Source organism: Dermacentor andersoni, chromosome 6 (genome assembly GCF_023375885.2).
Source record: "Dermacentor andersoni chromosome 6, qqDerAnde1_hic_scaffold, whole genome shotgun sequence".
Taxonomy (NCBI): Eukaryota; Metazoa; Arthropoda; class Arachnida; order Ixodida; family Ixodidae; genus Dermacentor; species Dermacentor andersoni.
In genome coordinates, this window is record NC_092819.1 from 114,800,058 (window position 1) to 114,822,474 (window position 22,417).

The window sequence follows — 22,417 nt, forward strand, 5'->3', positions numbered from 1 at the left end:
TTTGTCCCGGATCCATGATTTAAGCCCCAGTTACTACATTGCAAAGACTCGACCAACGTCCCGGCTTTCCGAGGAGTAGGCGCTATGCATACATACTTTTTGTTTTCACGTAGGCATTCCTATTGCTATCGAATTAAAATTCATATAACACTATATCTGTGTTTATGCTACGTCTGACAACGTTTGCATACGTTTTGCTGGATGTGTAAACCTTAAACGGTACAGTGGACAAACCATGCAGCGAAACACTTATCTTTCACTTCCTTTTTCAGCACGCTAAATGTCTATCTGGTGCCGTTCAAGATTTCGCGAGCGATATCAGAAGGACTGCGAACACCAGTAAAAATATGCAATACACCACTTGTGCCAAACTTTCATAGCACGGATATTAGGAATGGCATCTTAGACGAAGGCGTATTGTTATGAAATATGACTGCGTTGGTTTTATGTGAACGGGGCGCGAAAAACGTGTTCAATCTCAAAATGTGAAACAAAGAATTCAATCAACTTTCAGTACTCCTCGCGTTCAGCTAAACATAGTTTTATTTTAATGCGAAATCATTAAATGCCCCATTACGCGCGAATCCGGTGCTGTCGTCGGTGGCGTTGTCGGAAGATGACACTAAAAATGGCCGACAGCGCGACGAATAAAAACACCGTCAAAAATGCTTGGATTGACGTCAGACTTGTCAGGCAGCTTTCTGTAAACAAAACCAATCAATGGAATTGAAAATAAAAATTTGTACATTCCGGTCTGTGTGGGAATCGCGCCCAGGCGTACGAGGTGCAAGACGAGCACGCAAGACGAGCAAGTTCCTATGGGTGGGCAGCGCAACCCGGACGAAGGACGAGAGGCAGAACACAACACGAGCGCACTAGCCATAACTTCTTCTGGGCACGTTCTGGGCTCGTCCTTCGTCCGGGTTGCGCTGCCCACCCATAGGAACAAGTTCAATCACCAACTCGCCCAGCTTGCCGTCTTAAGACGAGCAAGTTGCGCCTAGTGCGTGCATCTTTGCGCATGTCACGTCACTCCTTCCGTCGCTAACTCCCACATGTCACTTTCTCTTCGGATTTCATCGGTACTGCAATTCACTCTCGACACCAAATCATGAGTGTATAAAATGAAGTGTGCGTAGTGCTTGCGTTATTGCACACGTCACGTCACTGACTCTCGCGCATCACTTGGTTTTCGGATTTTATAGGTGCTGTGTCTACTGGGATGCACTCCGAAGTGCCTACCTCAGTGGCATTTGCGAAACAGGGTCGCCCACGGAAGCACACCACTGAAGACGAAGCAAGGGAACTCTAAAAGGAATGCCGTGCAAGTTTACAATGTGCTCGAAGACCTACGGACGAATACCTAACCGAAAATATTTCACCAAAGCGACTACAATGTTTTCGAATTCCCACACGTTAGCAGTCTTAAGTGTTTCTACCAAACTGTTTTTTTTTTTTTTTCATTCGGCGAAGTAATTCACAACTACAAAAGCCGCAGTTTTTCTCCGAAGTCGCAGAATTAACAGCGATTGCAAAGTAGAATTGGACAACTACATGAAGTAAGGTCCTTAGTTTTCTCGGCAGTGTAAATTGCAGCAAAAATTTCCGTAATTACATGAGCAAGCATGATTTCACGGGCACACAGGCAAACACGAATCGATCGGACTCAATGGCCACGAAAGGATTCGAACACTCGTAGCCACAACGCAGGCGTGATGAACACGGGTAGCGGAAAGCAAACGCCTCCAGCTGCCTCTCACTTTACCGCATCACGGAAAGTCGACGTTATAGAACCGCCAACGCTATGGGCTCGCGGGAACACGGCGCAGTCCAAACCACCAGCCGTCTCGTCTAGAGGCTTCGAGCACTTCAGACAACTTCGAACCTTACTTCGCGTAGTTGTGTAATACTTTGCTATCACAATCAATGCTTCGTTTTTCGTGCGAAACTGCGACTTTTTAGAGCGATGTTTTATATGGCTAGCCGATTCGTCCGTTCGTCTCTCGCCTCTACGCTGAAAACTCATCCGGCGTGGCCCCATGTGCATGCGCGACAAAAGGAAAACTGAGAGGCGCACGATTGGACGCACCAGTAGTGACGTCATTGCCCTCCGTCACAGCCGAGCGCATGAGCAGTAGTTTCTCTCCGGTTCCAAAATGGGAAGGCTACTTGTCATGCGTACTCCTGAGGGGCATGCTGCTTTCGATCTGCAACGCTCCAAGCAGAAACGGGAACAAGCTCGTCTACGCCATGCCGATGTTGCAGCCCGGGCACAAGAGGTCCGTGCAGCCGAGCGCAAGCTGCAACTGCGTACCGAGGATGCACCAGCTACCAAGGCGTCGTTTAATGAACCGTCGTCATGAACCTAGTCATAAACACAGGGCCCGCACGCTTCCGCTTCGTTCTTTAACCATCTGTGCGGAGTGCACAGGCGGTGATTTCCTGAATTCTTGTCCTGGATGCAACGCACGAAGTCATTATTCAATAATGGGCAACATTATGAGGATAGGTATAGATGGATGCATGGATGGATGGATGGATGGATGGATGGATGGATGGATCGATGGATGGATGGATGGATGGATGGACGGATGGACGGATGGACGGATGGATGGATGGATGGATGGATGGATGGATGGATGGATGGATGGATGGATGGATGGATGCATACATGCATACTATAAGCGTCCCCTTTGAAACGGGACGATGGCTTGCGCCCCCAAGCTCTCTTTTTATTTAGCCTGCTGTCTTACCTATAATATTATTTTTGTACAGACGAAAATTCCCAGCATCAAACTTTCTGAACCATTAATGAGATCTTCGCTATTGTACGCCTCTATTGTTCATGGTCTCCCTACTTTTCTGCTGGCAAACCACCAATCGCGTCCTACTAATCTCTGTTTCGGGCATGTTTATTCTTCCCCTGCTACCCGTCCACCGAAGGCGCTTCAAGGACGCCCGGTTAGCCCAAACCAACATCTTCATATTCTAAAAGAGCCCGTTCAATCGTTTTCAATCGTTTCCCTACCGTTAGCACAACTAGCATATGCTTCTTCCTTGGTGTACGTCGCTCTATAACCATGCGTTATAAGCATACTGATCTCGCTTCGAAAAGTCAAGAACTTCATTTTGAATTATCATAAATTGTTTCTTTCCTGCTTTTCTATGTCGCGCATTTGTGGTTACTCATTGGCTGTTTCCTTTCCATTGCCTGCGCCCAGAATATTTTGTCAGACTCTATGAATTTGCCTTTGCCGTTATTTGCTACTATGCTACTTACTATTCCGGTCACATAACTACTGGTAAGCTGGCTAATTATTTCCGTCCACTGTGAATTAATGTATTTTCTTTACAAATACTTGAACACTTCCGCAGCCAATCTAATTTTTTTCACATTCTTTCGTGGTTCTTCAAAATCAATATTAGTCTGACCTTCCCTCCCTTCAAAACATGATCAGTCTATATGACCTGTACGGATTTACTTGTAGTCTTCCCATGAGTGCCGAATGCGAGCCGCTTCACTGATGTTTGGTTGCTATGGAATCTTGGTTTCTCACCTCTGACTTCAGGCAAACAACCGCATTTCTATATGTATGACCGGGAGCCATTACACCGTTCCACATACCGAGGAGCACCTCGCACCTATCGTATCCCCATTGGGCTCTGTGTTTCATTATGGCCGCATTTATTTTTGCTATTATTGTTTTCATCTGTGTTTACATATACCTATTGCCCTTGTTTATCTATGCCGAAGCATTTCTATTCTTTTACCCCAGGTATTTCCTGGCCCTGTATTGCTCGTGTCCGTTCACTGCTTTCATTGAATACGATAAGACCTGATTTCCTAACGCCCAACTTCAATCCTAAATTCTCACCATCCTGACTACAGATATTAGCCACACGTTAGATGTCAATTCGCCCATTATTAGTCAAGACAGTGTGATCTCCGTAAAACAAACCTGGCATCTGCTGCTCCATTATAGTGCGCGCCTGTTGCATCGAACAATAAACCAAATATTCATTAGTTCTAGCCCCCTATCCCCCCTAACCTCTACATTATAAACAACAGCGGAGAGAGGGCACCCTTGTCTTAGTAGTTTAGAGATAGCCAATTTGCTCCTTGCTCCTTAACTCTTGTCATTCGATGCAAGCAGTATTTTCTCCCTAAGACTGTCTCAAAAGCTATGTACAGTCGTCTCCTAAGGCTTCTCCTTTATGGATACCAAAGAAAATGTTGCGGTTAAATTTCTCGTATGCTCCTGTAATATCTGAAAAAGTTTCATATAACGAACTCATTTATTTTTTAGATATTTCTGTGCATACTATGCTATTGTATGCTACGCCGTGCCACCTGCCGCGATCAGCAAAACCCGTATACCGCGGATAATTCGAGCATGTTTTCAGGCAGTTGAGATATACGAAATTCACTTAAATTAACTCTACTGACATGCCTCGCGCTGACTTTCTAGCGAGAGCCACACCCCCCCCCCCCCCCCCCCCCCGCAAAAAAAAAAAAGAAAAGAAGAAATCGTAGCGCAACATGAAGAAAAAAAAGGGGGATGCGATGGGTTGCCGTATCACGCAAACAATAAAAAAAAATAACGTAGCGAGAACAGTTGCAATGTTCACATACAGATTTTCGACAAGTAAAGAAAAGGTCGTAGTTTCCGTCAATTTATTTCTTCTACATTTGCACTTCTATTCGTTTTCGCGGGTATCCGTTGTACTCCTGCAGACCACGAGCATGTAATCGCAACTGCTAAATTGCAAGTATTGCAAGTGCGGCGGCAAAAGAGACGTTATTAGCTTTCCCGCGCGAAGTGTACAAACAATGTCTAACTGATCGCAGACGCATTCACTGTAGCTTGAAGGAGGCATCGTATAAGCGCTTTGCAAGCATAGAGCAAGGCCGCTACCAAGATCGCTTATTTTGCGCGCGGCTCAGAGCCATTGTTTGGCGGCCCGTCTCGCCACTCTGAGGATTTGCCCTCAGAAAGGAGGTTTAAGGGAAAGTCTCTGCCAATGCATCCTCCTCTCATCCGACGCCTCAGCCTCGGGCGCCGCTTCAGTAGCAGTTCCGTCTCATTCGGAAATACTTCTACGATGCCTGAGGCAGGCAGCCGAGACCGTGAGCTGTTTGGTGCACTTCCCTCCATACGCGACTAGTGAATTCCCGGTAAGCGCTTAAAGTTATTTCTTTTTCTCATTTTCTTTTGTTTTCCACACAACTCCTAAGTGCTGTTGAAAATCGCCGGAAGTATACCGTGTATCTAGCCGCGTTCATGGTCGCATGCGTACGGCAGACTCCGAAACCACGATGTTAGAACTCTTGAGAAATACTATGCCATGCCACCTGCCGCGGTACCGCAAGAAACCCGTGTACCGCGCATAAAACCCGAACAAAACCCGAAAGCCCGTATATCGCGGGTAATTCAAGCATGTTTTCAGGCGCGCAGGATCGTCTCGGCTGGAATTCCGTGTCAAGTGATTTTTAAAGATCTTTAAAGAGAAATGGAAGAGATAAATGCAGTGCCGTAACTGTCTCTCACAAGACGACATCTCAACAGCACTGCACGGGCAAAGGGGTATGGGGAGAAAAAGATGAAGGAGATAGAGACCGGAAGTAAAAAGGAGAGATAGACAGGAATAGTAAAAAAAAGACAAATGTAGCTAAACGTTTGCGGGGACTACAGCCGTGCTCTGAGGTGTGTTGCTTCACAGAATTCCATCAATGCCAGAAATGCACGCTTGGTGATGGAGCTGTGAGCATTGGGGAAGAGTGGGCACTGCAGGGTGTTGGATGGGAGGCCACATCTGTGGTAGGAGGCGTACAGGGCCTCCCTCTCGGTCCCGAAGGCCGGGCATTGAAGCAGAAGTTGCCCCATTGTCTACACGCCGTCGCAGCTACCACACGACCTAAGGTAGCCTGACAGCTCGCAGGGTTAACTGAATGAGCTAGCTTGGATGCTCTGTTGCATAGTCAGAAGTTCGAATCCTCGCGTGTTTCTTCTTCTTCTTTTTTTTTTTTTTTTTTTTTGAAGGTGGGAAACTCGAACTCACCTCCCCCAGTAGACTACATCTCGAGGCTTGGAGTGGATCCTTACACCAGCAAAAACGCCGAGAGCAAGTGGGGTTATACTAATCCAGGTACAACCAAATTAGGGAGACCCACTAAGCTTACACAAGACACTCCATCACGAGAACAGGAACTGACCTCCCTGGTGCAGTATTCGGCCACTTCCTCCGAAAGGACTCACTCAATTACCAAGTGGCACTCAGTCCCCAGCAGCTGCGAAGCACCTGATTAAGGTGGCGGTCAGACCTGTAACGCAGCAGAGAGTGCTAAGAATCTCTGCACCCGGACAGGCCACCAATGGAAACTGACTCTTGGAAAGCTTAACACCTGAACCCTCTCCAGTGAAGCTAGCCTAGCAGGACTAATTGAGGAACTATCAGGCATTGTTTGGGATATCATTAGTCTTAGTGAAGTTATAAAAACTGTGAGGCTTTATAGAGGACTACCAGATCAAAAGCAGTTCGGAGTAGGATTACTAATCCATAAAGACTAGTGGGCAACCTTGACGAATTCTGCAGCATTAATTAATGAGTAGCAGTAGTTGCAATAAAGCTAAATAGGAAGTATAGAATAAAAGTAGTACAAACCTACGCTCCAACATCGAGTCACGATGATAAAAAAATGAAACACTTTTATGAAGATGTTGAATTAGCGATGCGAAAAGTACAAATTCAGTATGTCGTAGTCATGGGCGACTTCAATTCAAGAGTGGGGGAAAAGCAGGCTGGTGAACAAGCAATTGGCAACTACGGCGTGGATTTTAGGAACAGTCGACGACAGATGTTCGTAGAATTCGCCGAAAGGAATAAGCAGCGAATAATGAACACCTTCTTCAAGTGTCGTTGGAACAAAAAGTGAACATGGAAAAGCATTAATGGTGAACCAAGAAATGAAATTGATTTTATAGTTTCTGCCGATCCCAGCATAATGTTGGATATAGAACTGTTAGGTAGGATAAAGTGCACTGATGACAGATCAGTTAGGGCTAGGATTCACCTCAAATTGAAACGAGAAAGGGTAAATTTGGTCAAGAAAAAATATGCCAACCTAGACGCACTAAGGGTAAAAACAGACGGATTCGGGTTGGCCCTTTCGAATAAATTTGCAACCTTAGAACAGTGAGATGATGATGATGACATAGAAGTAATGAATCAAACCGTAACGAGGCTGGCTTCAGCTTCAGAGGCAGCAACTGAAGTGGGAGGCAAGGCACCAAGAGAAGCAGTAGGCAAGCTCTCCCAAGTAACAAAGGACCTAATGAAGAAACGACAAAGAATGAAAGTGTCCAACTCAAGCGATCAGATAGAATTGGCGGAATTGTGAGAACTAATCAAAAAGGAGAAAAAAGGGATATTCGAAATTATAACGTAATAAAGACTGAGGAAGCAATACAATATGGACGCATCCTAAAAACATTGAGATGGAAACTAGGCATCGCACAAGCCGAGACGTATGCACTAAAAGATAGTCGGGGCAATATCATCAGCAATTTCTAAGATATAGTAAAAGCAGCGGAAGAATTCTTTACTGACCTGCACAGTAGCCAGATGAGCCACAATACATCGATTCAAAGTAGTAATGAACCGGTTAGGTAGGTTAAATTAGGTATAGTGATGAAGATAGAATGCCGTTGCAAGACATGAAAAGCGGCAGAAGAAGTACTGCCAGTCGATTTCATCAAAGGTGGTGGAGACATATTGCTTGAAAAACTAGCTGCCCTTTATAAGCACTGCCTATCGGCTTCAAGGCTCGCAGAGAACTGAAAGAATGCCAACATTATACTCTTCCACAAAAAGGGAGACGTTAAGGAATTGAAAAATAATAGACCCATTAGCTTACTTTCGATATTATATAAAATATTCACCATGGTAAGCTCCAATAAAATAAGAGCAGCAATGGACTTTAGTCAACCAAGCAAGAAGGCAGGTTTCAGGAAGGGGCACTGTACAGGCATCCATGTCATCATTCAGGTAATTGAGAAATGCGCGAGTAGAATCAGCCTGTCTCTATGGATTTCATAGATTACGAAAAGGCATTTGCTTCAGTCGAGGTACCAGCAGTCAGAGAGGCATTACGTAAGCAAGGAGTAGAGGACGCTTACGTAAATATCTTGGAAAGTGTCTACAAAAATTCCACAGTTACCCTAATTTTCCACAAGAAAAGTAGGAAGATACCTATGAAAAAAGGGGTCAGACAAAGGGTACACAATCTCTCCAATGCTACTCACCGCATGCTTGGAAGAAATATTCAAACCATTAAACTGGGAAGGCTTAGGAGTAAGGATCAACGGCGATTATTTCAGCAACCTTACATTAGCAGATGACATTGTCCTGTTCAACATCCCTGGGGACGAGTTACAAAAAATGATTGAGGACCTGAACAGGGAGAGTATAAGAGTGGGGTTGAAGATTAATATACAGAAGACAAAGATAATAATCCATAGCCGGGCAAGGAAACAAGAGTTGAGGATCGCCTGTGAGCTTCTAGAGTCAGTGAAAGAGCACGTTTACCTTGGCCAATTACTCACAGGGGACCCTGATTATGACAAGGAAATTTACAGCATAAAAATGTGTTGGAGCGCATTCGGCACACATTGTCAGATACTGATTGGAACCTTAGCATTATCTATTAAAAGAACGGTGTACAACCAATGCATTCTACTGGCGCTGACATATGGGGCAGAAGCTTGTAGAATGACAAAGAAGCTCTAAGACCAGTTAAGGACCGCGATGGAACGATGAATGTTAGGCGTGACGGTCAGAGACAGGAACAGAGCTGTGTGGATCAGAGAGCAAACAGTGATAGCCGATACTCTAATTGACATTAAAAGAAAGAAATGGAGCTGGGCAGGTCATGTAATGCGCAGGTTAAATAACCGGTGCTCCATTAGGGTTACAGAATGGGTGCGAAGAGAAGGGAAGCGCAATTGGAATCGGTTGTCGCAGGACATGGGCAGTTGGAGATCGCAGGGAGAAGACTTCGCCCTGCGGTGGGCATAAACTAGGATGATGATGATGGTGTGGTGGTAATGATGATAATGATAATATTTCAATACATTGAGTCAGAACAAATGAGTTATCATCCAGACGACCACGGAGATTGAAGCCAATCTAAATTTATCCCGATATGCCATTATCTTGTTCACATGCTTCCAGTTTTAGGTGCCTGCATTTGTATCCTGTATATTATCAATGTAGTGTTCAATGGTGTATATGAGTGAATTCTATCTTGTCATCTTTAACTTTATAAATTACGAGCCAAGAAGTACAACCTAAAAGCCATGAGCTCCAGCTTTAAACTAACAGAGAAAAATATGTCTAGCGATAACATATGGAAACTGATTTCATTGTGGGAGAGCTGAGGCGTCTACTAGTTTTTTCATTCTCCGTTCACTGAATATAGATAGATAAGCCTTATTAAAGAAATAATCCGAAAAATCGCTAATTGTCGGGGCCATTAGTCCAAGGCACGACTGGCTCTTGCCATCTTCTCATCTATCTGTATCAGCTTGAGCTGGTTCACTGAAATCTGCCATCTATCAGTTACCTTCCGCCTACGAAGAAGAGCGCTTTTTGACTCACTAAGCAAGTGAATCCCAGCTCACATACACAAAGTCCTCCAGCTGAATTTTGGCTATGCAGAGTACAAATTGCGCAGCACCTATTTCTTTTTGGACGAAAAGAATGTAAAAGTAACTTTTTTGTCTTTCTCGCATTAGTACTCACGCACTCTGACTACTTTGTATTGTTTAGGTGTTAGACGAGGAGATCTTTTCCCCAAAGTTAATGCAACACCTGCCAATTTTGATGATGGGTCTACTCATAGCTAACACATGATGGATTAAACATTATATCAGCTTCTTTTTAAATTTGAAGCAACGTAGGAGACATTTCATTGGATATTTAAATCGCATGGCGGGCACACCGTTTATAATACCACTTAGGTAGCCTATTTCACAGAGGACCAAAATTGTGCATGTGTAATTACTTATCGCATGTAATGTCAAGCATAACAGAAACGAAATTGCACTTCTGAAACTTACAGCACACTCATTGCATTTTATTTGGGCCGAGCAAGCCTGCAATTGCTGGAGCAAATTCCACATTGGTAGGCTTTATAATTGCTAATAAAAGTCAGTTTAAGTTTGAATAAATATAACTGCCATGAAACAGTGAGCTCTGAGAAACGCGACCATTCCTGCTTAGGATAAATGTACCGCCCTGCTACACCTCTCTGAATGCCGCGCGTGAGGTCACTTTACTTGCTTGATTTAATCAGGTATGATATACGACATTGTTTTTCTAGCAGTTTTGCATACCACTTCCTAATCTTTTTTTCTCTTTGGCAAACCTTCTCTATCTGCATTGTACCGCTGCCTATGCCGGTCCATAATCCCGTCGTGTCGATTTCTTCCCTACTTTTTTTCCCACCAATAGTCTAAACGTCTTCTTCTTATCTCAACTGCTTACAGATTGATGCTTCCGTCCACTTTAAATCCAAGCGCTTCCCGAAGGTGTATGTTGCGCACTGGTCTCGCTGTGGCGATCCCTTCGCATTCCATTAGGACGTATTCAGTGCTCTCAGGATTTTTTTCTGCAGCGTACACATGCCTCATCGTATTGCTAATATCTGCTGCGGTATGTCTTGGTCCTTAGGCAACCAGCTCGAGCCCCTAAGAGCAAGGCACTTCCCTTCGTGTCATCGTACAAGCTTTCCTTTTCATTTCTTTTTTTTTTTCTTATTCTTGTAAATCTTCATGGTCTTTTTCGTTTCCTTTCTTTGCATTCAATTCGCTTTCTCTGTTACTATTACTGTCTTTCTGACTACTCCTGTTTGTCTATCTAGACATCAAAGGACGCTGTACTCAGATGCCAACTTTCTTGACCTCTTCCTCCATTCTGTGTCCAGGCTTTCTAGGTACAGATACTTTTGCACTTTAGTCACCCATTTCTTTTGATTCAAGTTCCTGTGTCATTCTTCAAAACTAATTTTGCTCTGCGCTTCTCTGACTTCAAACGCGGCCATACTCATGTCTCCTAGCACTGCCTGATTTGTGGTCTTGCCGTGGGCTGGCAATGCCAACCGGTCCGCCGATTTCTTGTGAACTTCCAATCCGTACAACATATTCGATTTTACGCACAGAAAGGTATTTGCGAGCATTAGTGCTGGCACCATGACACATATCCAGATCCCACGCACCACTTCACGTTCATTGTAGCCTGAAAGTGCCCTACGTTTTATTATTGCTCCATTCGGCTTCCCTTTCATTTCCAGGTAATCCTGTTGGTTGCTTGAGTAAGTCTTTCCTTCCTTTATGTACAGGCCGAGGTATTTATATTGCTTGACTAAGGCTATGACTTGCTGTTGAATCGATACCACATAGACACTCATCTCATCATTAAAGGCCATAATTCCCGATTTCCCTGTGCTAATGTAAGGCCTAGATTTCTCGTTGCGTTGCCACATATATTTGCCTGTGCCCCACACTTTCTGTGCTTCATTACTGCTGCATTGCGCTTCCCCTTTTTTTTCAGCTTGTGTTAGTGAGCGTTTGAGTAAGTCTTTCTTCCGTTTAATTATACGCCAAGGTATTTATAATGCTTGAATATGGGTATGCTTTGCTGCTGAACTGACTCTACGTAATTACTCGCCTCCTCATTTTTGATCACAATTCCCGATTTCGCTGTGCTAAACTTGTCTTTATTTCGCGCTACGTTACCACAGATATTCGCAAGTCTCCGTAAATGTCTTTCATTGTGCGCTGGGAGCACTATGTCGTACGCATACATCAGTGCGGGGACCTTCTTTTGCACCATTTGTCCATTAAACGTGTATGATCAATTAAATCCTGATTGTCTGTGTTTCGGATGTTTTTTCTATACCCTTAACGTAAACCGTGAACAAGAGTAATGACAGAGGGCATCCTTTCTACACTCCTTCGTGAATTTTCACCACTTCATTCAAATTCCGGGCTTCCTATACAATGTTTACTTGGTTTCCCCTATATATCTCCCTCAGCAGCTCCATGAAATTGTTACCTATGCCTTCGTGCCTCAGTACATCCCATAACAACTCCCCGTCTACGTTGTCGTAGGCTCCATTAGTATCTAGAAGTGTTATCCATAAAGGTCCATTATGAGCTACTGATATCTCTATGCACTGAGTCAGAACAAAACGTATAATCTTCTTAGAGTGTGCCTGTCCATTTCGACAATAATAGTTTTATGGATTGCATTGCCGTTCTCTATAGCACCCACGTTGCTGTAACTGGCTTGCACAACCCTGTCTTATTCTTATCACCTTTGCCTTTGTAGAAGTAGGTTTTCACTTTCGTGCCAGACAACCGGAATTTTCTTCGTTCTAATCACTTGCTCAGTGGCATGAGTCAGCAGTGCCTTCCCATTAGAACAGTGCTTTTTGATTAGCTGTATCGGGATTTTGACGGGTCCTGCTACCGTATTATTAGGGACATTTCCGTCTGCATTCTTCCGATAGAAGCTTCCTATGTTAAATTTGGATCTCTCAGGCTTCTCTTTTGTTGCTGAATCTGTTTGGGTGTGAATTAGGTTTTCTTTTGTGCCAAAGTTAGCCTGAATAGTGTATGCGATGTACTGCAGTGCATCGTCTCCTTCGAAGATGTTACCTTCTTCATCCAGTATAGCCGTCTGCTATAATGCGTGGAGCGACAATGATGCCATCTGGGTGCGCGACACCTGTATCATCAAGTACTGGCTCCTTTCCTCTACACAATAATACCCCAAAAAAACCGCAATACATTTTCTTTTTCCGTTGTAAGAACATTTACACACTTATAATACAGCTATTAGGTAATAGGCAATCCTGCATGCTTCCTATTCGTATTACGGCCGGTTCATCAAATGTGGCAGGGGCGAATTGTCATTGCTTTATCTAGCCGCCCATGTCTCTTCACGCCCTTTCTCGACACTGTGTGTTGAACGCCGGAGCGCCTTAGCAGAGCAAACGTGAAATGTCTAGTACGGCTGTAGTGAAATCTACTCCGGTTGCAATGATATAAACTACTATAACGTCTTCTCGGTACATGCAGTTTTAGAAAGCGAGCCACCCACTACAATAATAAAGACGTTTCATCTCGAAAGCTTATGCTGCTTCCTCACAAAAGAAACCGCACAGTTTAAGAATAATCCATTTTCATACAAGTACCAGTTTTGACTAATTCTTCGGGACAAAAAAAAGACCAGTAACCACGAGTCTAGCTCATGGTGCAGCTCAGTGCTAGTTATTCACGAACTTACGGCGCAACAATGATTAGGTAACTATATTCTGTGGCCACTGGGAGTTTGGCGTGCTTTGTAATTTTGAAGTTAAGGGTCAGTGTCCACCTTCCATCTAATCTAACATGCTACATTGTACGCATCCGCGCCTTAGTGTGTCATAATCTTGTGGCATATGCAAACAAAACGCCGGTCTTGGGTGTTGGAGCTCGTATTATCAAGTTCGTGCTTTAGCCCTTCTCTGTAACTGTCTCATTTTTGTGGATGGCGCCTCGTAAATAGCAGTAGCAACAAGTGAATCAGCAAGTGAAGCAAGTAGCATCAAGCACCAGCCTTGTGATTTTCAGAAGCGTGCTTCAGAGCGCTCTCCAGCGTCCGCAGCGGTATGTCGCACTTTCCAATGTGGCCCCATTTGCCCGCTCGGTCGCCAGCTGACTTCGGAGGCCCGTTGTTTCTTCGGCAGCACACGGGATCGTCGCAGACTGCGTTACTCCCCGGTGAGTACTCCGGATCGTAGTGCGTGTCCGAGATGTGCAGGACTTTCACTTGTTTCTCCACGTTTTCGTCTTCGTCGTCCTCCAACTGTCATAGAGAAAGTTTGACAACAGTTAATGCGCGAGCAAATACCATTGATATTGCTGCTCACAACACAGTGCAAAAGGGAGTTCGCCAGTTAACGCTTGAAAGGATGAAATTCGCAAAAGATAAACACCTTTACCCACCACGATAGCCTAATGACTACAGCAATGCGCTGCTTAGCTCGAGGTCACCGTTTTGATCCCGGCACCGGCGGCCTTGTTTCCATGGCAGGGCCATGCAAAAATGCTCATGTGCATCGATTTAGGTGCACGTTAAGGAACCCCAGTTGGCCAAGGTTATTTCCGAGTCCCCCTCACAGTAACTCGCAGTGTTTGCTTAGCGGCTATGTTGTTGGGCTGCTAAGCAGTAGGTCGCGGGATCGAATGCCGGCACCGCGGCCGTATTTCGATGGCGGCGAAATGCAAAAACACCCATGTACTTAGAGTTAGTTGCACGTTAGAGAACTCCAAATGGTCCAAATTTTCGGAGTCCCCCACTACGGCGCGCACAATAATCAGATCGTGGCTTTGGCACGTAAAACCCAATACTTTTTTTGGGTCCCCAACAATGGCGTGCCTCATAACTGACCAAGTTTGGCATGCAATTTATCAGAATTTATTTTTAATAAACATCATCTCCTATTGGCAATTCTTTCGACGTCGGGAGTTAGCCTGATATCAAAAGCAAGTAGGAAGGCGATTCGATCTACAGTTGACGTCGATCAAAGACAGTATATTCCTGAGCCAGTTGTGGGTGAGAAGGGGGTTCGTGGACCACATAATTGATTGTTAAAGTCACGCTCCAGCGACAACGTTTGATTGACATCAATTAGAGCTTGAATCAGCCTCCAACTTTTTGGAGAGCATGCATGAGGGTTTCACGCACAACGTGAAAACCCAATTCGGTGACAAATATTTTCTGGCGCGGCACATCAATGCGAAGGCGAGTAACGAGTGAGCGATAGTGCGCGCCGGTGTCATTTCATGTCGTTACTTCGATGTACTGAAATTTCCCCGGTGCGAGCGTGATGTAGCGCTCCCCAAACGCTGAAGGTGGAGGCACTGTCCACGGCACTCAATTGCGTCACTCCTCGCGTGAGAGGAGTATGAGGATCATCGGGCTTTAAACGGCACAAGTTTCGGGATCGATCCACGAAAATGGCTGGAAACTGATGGAAAAAAAGAGTCGGTGGCCGGCACGTACACAAATGTTGTGCCGAATAAAACTACATAAAAAACGATTTCCAGGCAGCCCTCGCACTTGGTCGTGCATTCAACTATTCGTTCTCTCAATTTTTTTTTTAGGAACGACATGCCAAAATTTTACTCGTACTTCGAAGAAGTAGGTGCTACATTGTTAAGTTAACTGTGTGCGAGGTTCCATTAGACCACTGTATGCCGATGTTAGCGTTACTTGTGGATCGAACAAATCAACATCCATCGAAAAGAAAAATTGCTTGTGCAGTTCTCGCAAACAAGGAGCACTATAGCGTAAAAATATTCAAATCTTGTTTTGACTTAATTTCTGTCATTATCCTTCCTTATTGGTTTGGAAATTGAGGACCACACCCACATCGCTTGTCTGTCATGCCAGGACACAAAGAACTGCGAAAAGTTCCCCTGTATTTATGCGAGATTTGCCCGAACAAAAGAAAGGTAAGTTGTCTCCGATTGGTCGTCATTTCCGTCATAAGCCCTCCACTATCGATGGAAATTTTAAGGCTGCAAGCGCTGTTTGTCACGTTACGTCACCAAACCGCGAAAACTCACTATGGCATTAATAGGTCGGGATTTATTTAAGTTTTCCAGAATAGCCGGAGGCTGCCCCATTCCGATATAAGTAGAAAATGGCTAACCGACGATCATTCTGGCACTGGCTACTTGGAACTGCCGACGAGAATGGATTTCTTTGTTTATAATAATCAAGTTTACCTGGCAGTATCACGACGTCTAGCCTTTGATGTACGTATGCAATATCGCTCTGCCGACTCTTCTTGGATCCGACCGGTTTATTTTACGGGCATTTCGCACTGCTCGTTGCCCGTCGCCGCGATTTCCCACTAGCCAACACCATGTAAGCAAGGGAACGCGGACCAAGCGCAGACGCCGGCGCTACTCTCCCGCGGTCATTGACTTTCACTGTACTAGCTCGGCGCCAGTGAAGCCCTCTCTTCTGCGTATTTCTCACCCCCTGTTTGCCAAATGAATAAAGAAACAGGTCAAGATATGCCAGGCCGCTTTGCCGCTTTGTACGCAAACAAAAATGACCTCCTATGATAAAGGAGAGCGTTGGACGGCTGTTCAAACAACGCGGTGCCTCACCGCCCTATACTTCCTTCGGCGGTCAAGTAAATTTCATGCCAGAAAATTGAAATTAAATGAGAACGCCATAGTTCGGCGTTTTACCGTCCAGGTTTAGAAAGAAATGATGTACAGTTAAGCCTCGCATAACAATGTCGCTGGAATAAGAAAAGAAAATAATTGAATCGAAAGCACCCGCGTAACTCGTAAAACGCCCTATTAATAATTTCTGAGAGAATACAAACGAATGACATTTAGCTTTGTCGAACTAAGAAATCGTGGACTAGGTTTGCACTGAGAAGGTACGTTTTAACTTATCTTCAGCAGTGCAGATTGCGCCATAACCTAGAACCGATTGAGCTACCTGATGCACAGCAATGGGCAGTTTCGTACAAAAAAAATTACCCGTTTAAAACTCGCATAGCAAAATGTCTACTGTAGCAGCACACGAATTAAATGTGAGATATTTAACGTAAGTTTTCTTTGACGTGCTCCTGTACCCGCCCTTTTGCGCAGAAGTAGTAGTAGGGTGAGCGCTATGTTCAACTTGCATCGTTATTTCCCGGGTTTAATTGTATTATGTGTTGTGGAAGTGTCAGGCAGGTAAATGCACTTTTTTAAATCAAAACCGCGGTTTTGACATTTAGTGTTCCTAACTTCCTTCTTGATGGCACTGAAATTTTCGCATCTTCAAGTAAAATTCAAATTTACGCCAAGTTCTTACATGTGCTTGCCATGCTGTGCGACACCACCACTATGACAGTTTTAGAGCACAGCTCTTTGACACCCGTCCCTACGTTTCGCGGCGTCGTCGTCCCTGGACGTAATCAAAGTCATCATTCGCGCGCTGATCTAGCTGCGTGCGCTCCTGCTGCCATCTCTCGCGCGCGGCACGAGTCTTGTTCTCTCATTGTCCTCCAAAGCCGGATCACGTGTTCTCGCCTATCCTCTCGCGCCCTTCCTCCGCGTGCGCCGTTGCGGTGACTCTCTAAGCTACCGTCCCTTCCGTCATCGCCGTTCGTTCTCCTGCTATCGCGGCACTGCCGCGGTGCCAACGGCATGCGTTCCTTGCTGCCTCGCGCGTGGTCCACGACTCTTCGCTCCTCCGTCTCCGCGTCACGCGGCTGTGCGGTTCTCGGCCGTGTCACTCGTTTCCTCTCAGTGGCATTTGTCCCCTCTGGCAGTGCTTGCGCTGGCTGTCCTTCTCACGCTGCTCTCTGGCCCTATACCTCTCCTTACCTGGCGCAGTGCTGTCGCGCTGACTCGAAAGATAGTTATAGCGTTTCGTCCCTTTACTTCTACTTCCCACCCCGACCTTGCGCGGCCACATTGAGGCCTGTTTGTGAGTGAATGAATGTGTGGCTTCTACTCCATACCCCTGTTCTCCACCCGTTTCGCCATCCCACTTCAGAAGAAACAATAAATAATAATTGCCAATCTCCCCCCACCTCTCGGCGGCGGTGACCCACTAAAATATGGCGTGATGGCGCATTGCCGGAGCGCCGGTTCGATAGCGGCGGATCGTGGTGTGTGCTGCCCGATCCGAAACGCAGAGCCGCATTCATTCGGCCCTGCGTGTTCTGTATGCGGTTGCCTGTTGTTGAAACAAGTCAGCAGCTGCGCTCAAAGATCGCATTACCACGAAGCGTAATTGCCGGTCAATTTTTTTTCTCAACACTGTAACCGCAAGTGTAGAAAGTTGTGATTGTAGGTTCGCATTGTACCCACATTCAGCAGAAGAATCGTTCAATTCTATGTACGGGTGCTCTAAGAATCATTCGGGCAATTAGCTTTGCCTTCCTTAAGCCGCTTCGATCTCTTGAAATTTCTCCATCTGTTTAACCTTTACCTAATCAAGTGCCGTCAATGCAGCATTTCACTTCCTTTACATTATTTCCGTTTATATCATTCGTCTTCCTCTCTACGCACCAGATGTCCTACCCATTTCTATTTTCCGTCTTGTACGTGAGATAGTTTATTAGTAGTATTTAAGATTTTGTTGCAATTTCATATTATCTGTTCTGCAAATTAAGATATTTTTGAATTTCTTTGAGATCTTATTTATATTCGTAACATATCTGTCGAAAGCCCCTAGAGGGTATGTGTCATGTCTGAAAGATACGGCACAAACATCAGCTGTAACCCTTTATGACCTGATCTGAACTGTTTTCCTCATATCTCCAAACGTCATTCGTATAATTTCCCGCTTCGCTTTTCGTGCCATGTTTCTTAACAAGAACTCGCGTGTTTGTTTTTCACCCAATAATAGACAATATTGACACGTGTACTTATATTTATCGGGCGACCACGTTTCGCCGCCTAACAAATGTTATCGCACAGCGCGGGACGCGCCTGCATGTATCCGAAGTTTCTGGAAAGTTATCGATACTTCTATCCGCTGTCTGCTGTCGCCGAACCTTGTGTTGTCTGATTTCATCGCGTGACGCAAATGGTGTAGAACTTTGTGGAAGGCACGCGAGTCCCAACGATTAGTCTGGAACATTCGATGACTGCTGTTTAAAATCCGACGCGCTTGACCCGCTGATCAGATTTTCGACGATCGCCGACTGCGTTCGCTGCTCTCGTTGTGCTTTAAGTGTAGCCTGTTTTGCGGGCACAGGTTCGCCGAATAAAAGCAAGTTTTGCCTTTCACAGTAGTGCTAGTGTGTTCTTTGACGTCACGACCACGTGACAATATTGTTTCTGACGTCGCCTATTACCTGCTCCTTTCTGTTGGGGATCAGCCAGGAGTTTCTACGGCTGCGGGGTGAAAGCTGACGTCGTGAAAGCCGTTATGATTGTTTTACGTTACGACATGCATAAAGTTGGCTACTTCTAATGAATTACATTTGTGCTAGTATTGTAATTAGCTCATTGCTTTCTTTGTTCAGTAAAGCTCGCTCTAACCCAAATATTTTTTTTTTCAATAACCAGTTACATTTCGACAATTACCTTACTGACGGGACAAGCTGTACCGGGCAACGTACTTTTCAGCCCTTTAAATTTGACGGCAACCATTGTAGAATGCCGGTGAACCTGTCATGTGGTATCCTCACGGATTGGCACTGGTAACCCCAAAATCCGGGCGTCAGTATTTATTTTTGTAATGTTTTAACACAACTCAAGATAATGGCCGACTATTGAGGCTGGCGCTGCTCTGGCTCTATAGCGACGGCCAATTCGGACTTTGGAGCCAGGAAATCACCTACCGACGAATTTTCCCGCTTTAATTTGGTACTACCGAGTGGGTATTTTCAGAGCCCCCACAACCACGGCGCACTGCGCATTGTGGATCGACTAGACGAGAGAATTGGGACAATGAGGAACCAGTATCATCTATACAAAGAGTTCGTAACCCCGCACTTCCCTTCAGCGTGTACATCGAACGAGGTTTCAGGCACGGTGCTGGCGTCTTCCAAAAAAAAAAAACAAACAAACAGAACAGGATCCATGAACGCCGAAACATTTCAGAAGTAAGTGTTAGGCAAGATAACGCGGTAAAGACTGCAGAGCACGCATTAGAAAAGCCAGGCCAGCTCGCTATATTTGCTGCACCTGCGAAAAGTAATAAACGTTCGGACAAACCTCACGTAAAAAACTCGATTACGTTTAAATAAATGCTCAATTATTTTCATGGGGCAGCAACTAGTCACTGCAACCACTAACATTTTTAAAAACCTACTTATAATTGTAATCGGTTACTATTTTGTGTAATTCGTAGAAGGCTGGCCGTCACTATAATAACAGCCAGGGACAACCGCGCTTGAACGAAGCGGTGACTGCGGCGGTGCTAGAGCTAGGTCGTGAGCCACCAAACAGCCACCTAGCACTTCCGAAGGCGAGGGGGGTTTTAACTCACTTATAAAGCTTCACTGTCAATGATGGGCCAGATGTGAGATTGTCATACATGTCTGGAGGATACTTTTTACAGCAAAGCTATCTTTGGCTAGGACCTGACGCATCGCATCCGCGCGTAAACGAGCAATTTTTCATGCATGGGCCAATCCCGAAGACAGTGAAATGCCGGGGCGGCCTGCGGCGGAGTTGAAGCAGGCGTTAAGGACTCCCCATGCGTGGGCTCGTCCCGAAGATTGTGCAATACCGGGCCGGCCCGCGGCGGAGGTGAAGCAGACGTTAAGCGCTCGCCATACGTGGGCCGATCGAGAATATAGTGCAATACCCGCCCGACCCGCGGTGGAGGTGCAGGTCGCTATTAAGGGGCCCACATATACAGCTTCGCTCGTCATCCTTCAGCACAGAGTGAAGCGGCACTGAGTTTTTTAGTCTTTTGCCTCAAAGCATATGTAGTGAAGAAATATAATAAATAAAAGGCAGCAAATACAAGCATGCAACCTTGTGTGATAATACTTTGCTGCTCTTGAAGTTTTGTGCAGTGCAGTGCTTGTAGGCACATTTTACAGTTACTGCTAAAAACCCTCATTAAATTGATAAGTCATCGTGCTGTTCTGCAGCTGAGGATAGTGAAAGAAAGCATGCGCTTATTTATCCCTAGAGAGAGATATATATATAAATATAGGAATGCAGGAATGTTAACCAGTCAAGGGCCTGGTTGGCTACCCTACGCTGGGGGCAGGGAGAAGGTGAAGAGAGAGAAGGGAGAGAAAAGGTGTAGATACGTGTACGGACAGTAGTTGAGTTAAAGCCGCTCTCGCAAACCAGACGTTCTGAGAAAGCGCAAAAGTGCCTTCACTGCCTTCTGAGCCGATGATTGATGGGGACGGGGCTCTAGTACTGTCTGTTCACTCAGAGGACGATCATCGAATTTACTGAATGCGTTGGACAAAGATTGTCTTTGTGCTTGAAGTTGGGGACAATGGCACAACAAGTGGTCAATGTTCTCCTCGCATCCGCAAACATCACATGTAGGACTATCAGCCATTCCAATTAGTGCTGAGTAGGCATTCGTGAAGGCAACTCCAAGCCACAACCGACACAGAAGAGACGCTTCGCGTCGGTGCAGACCGGCCGGAGGTCTGAGTTGAAGTGACGGGTTTAGTCTGTGCAGTCTTGTGCGCCTTGTATGTCCGGTATTGCACTCTGCTAAGGAGATCTTGCAAGCTAGATTGCGAAGTTGTCTCGCGGCATCGGTCCTTGAGAGAGGAATGGGGACGCAGCGGTCTTCTTGGTTCGACATCCGAGCTGCCTTATCTGCCTCATGATTTCCTATGATACCGCATTGACCAGGTATCCACTGAAAAGATGTCATGGCCTTTTTCTCCTAAGTGATGGACAAGTTCCACAATTTCACATGTGAGCTGATCGTGAGTTTCATGTCGGAGAAACGACTGCACACATTGCAAGGCCGGCCTTGAATCGCAGAAGGCTGACCATTTTCTAGCACTTTCAGCACTTATCACATGAAGTGCGTCGCAGAGAGCCGTGAGCGCTGCAGCTGTAGACCTAGTGACATGGGAAGTCTTGAACCGCTGGGTTATTCTCATTGTTGGTATAACTACAGCGCCACCGGAAGTGACTGATGTAGTTGATTCATCAGTATAGATGTGTGTGCAGTTGCTGTATTTCTCGTACAAAAGAAGTAAAATTAGTTGCTTGAGTGCTGATGACGGCAAGTCCGACTTTTTCTGAAGTGCTGGGATTGTAAGGTATACTCGAGTACGGCGCACACACCATGGAGGAATGGAAGGTCTTGCCGCTGGTGTGTAACCTGACCTGAGAGAAGCACGGTGCGCGAAAACAGTCGCACTGAATGTCTTGTGGGGCCTATATACTGGGAGACTTGCGAGGTGGTGGGTAGGGGTCCGGGCGAAGTGTCTTATGTGCACACCCATTGTTTCAATGCTAATGTGCGTTATAAGTGTGGAATCTTGAGCGACTGAAATAACTTTAGTCGTTGACGCACTCCGCGGTAGGCTAAGGCATATATTGAGGGCCTCGCCTTGGATGCTTTGGATTATATTCAGGTTAGTTCTGCAGGTGTTGGACATGACCGGTAGGCTGTACTGCATGAATCCAATAAAGAGCACCCTGTACAGTTGCACCATAGAATGTACTGGCACTCCCCTATTACCACTGTATACACCATCTGGCAAACAAGTTCTGGCTTATTTAGGGCTCGGGGAAGGCAGAGACTGTTGCATGCGGGGGCAATTTGTGTGTATTTGACGGTGAAATCCCTGATGAGAAGGCTCGCTCAAACTAACGGCCACCTGGTAGATGCCGTGGGCCTC

General features: G+C 45.5%; 1 protein-coding gene across 1 annotated transcript in view; it reads right to left on the reverse strand.

Annotated features, from left to right (window-relative positions):
- The window catches only part of LOC126522211 (sphingomyelin phosphodiesterase-like), a 158,627-nt gene that overhangs the window by 23,123 nt on the left and 113,087 nt on the right, over window positions 1-22,417 (reverse strand). Inside the window, exon 5 of the mRNA XM_072288841.1 lies at window positions 13,663-13,911. Within this exon, the coding sequence (XP_072144942.1) occupies window positions 13,663-13,911 (249 nt within the window). The remainder of the gene's footprint in view (window positions 1-13,662; window positions 13,912-22,417) is intronic.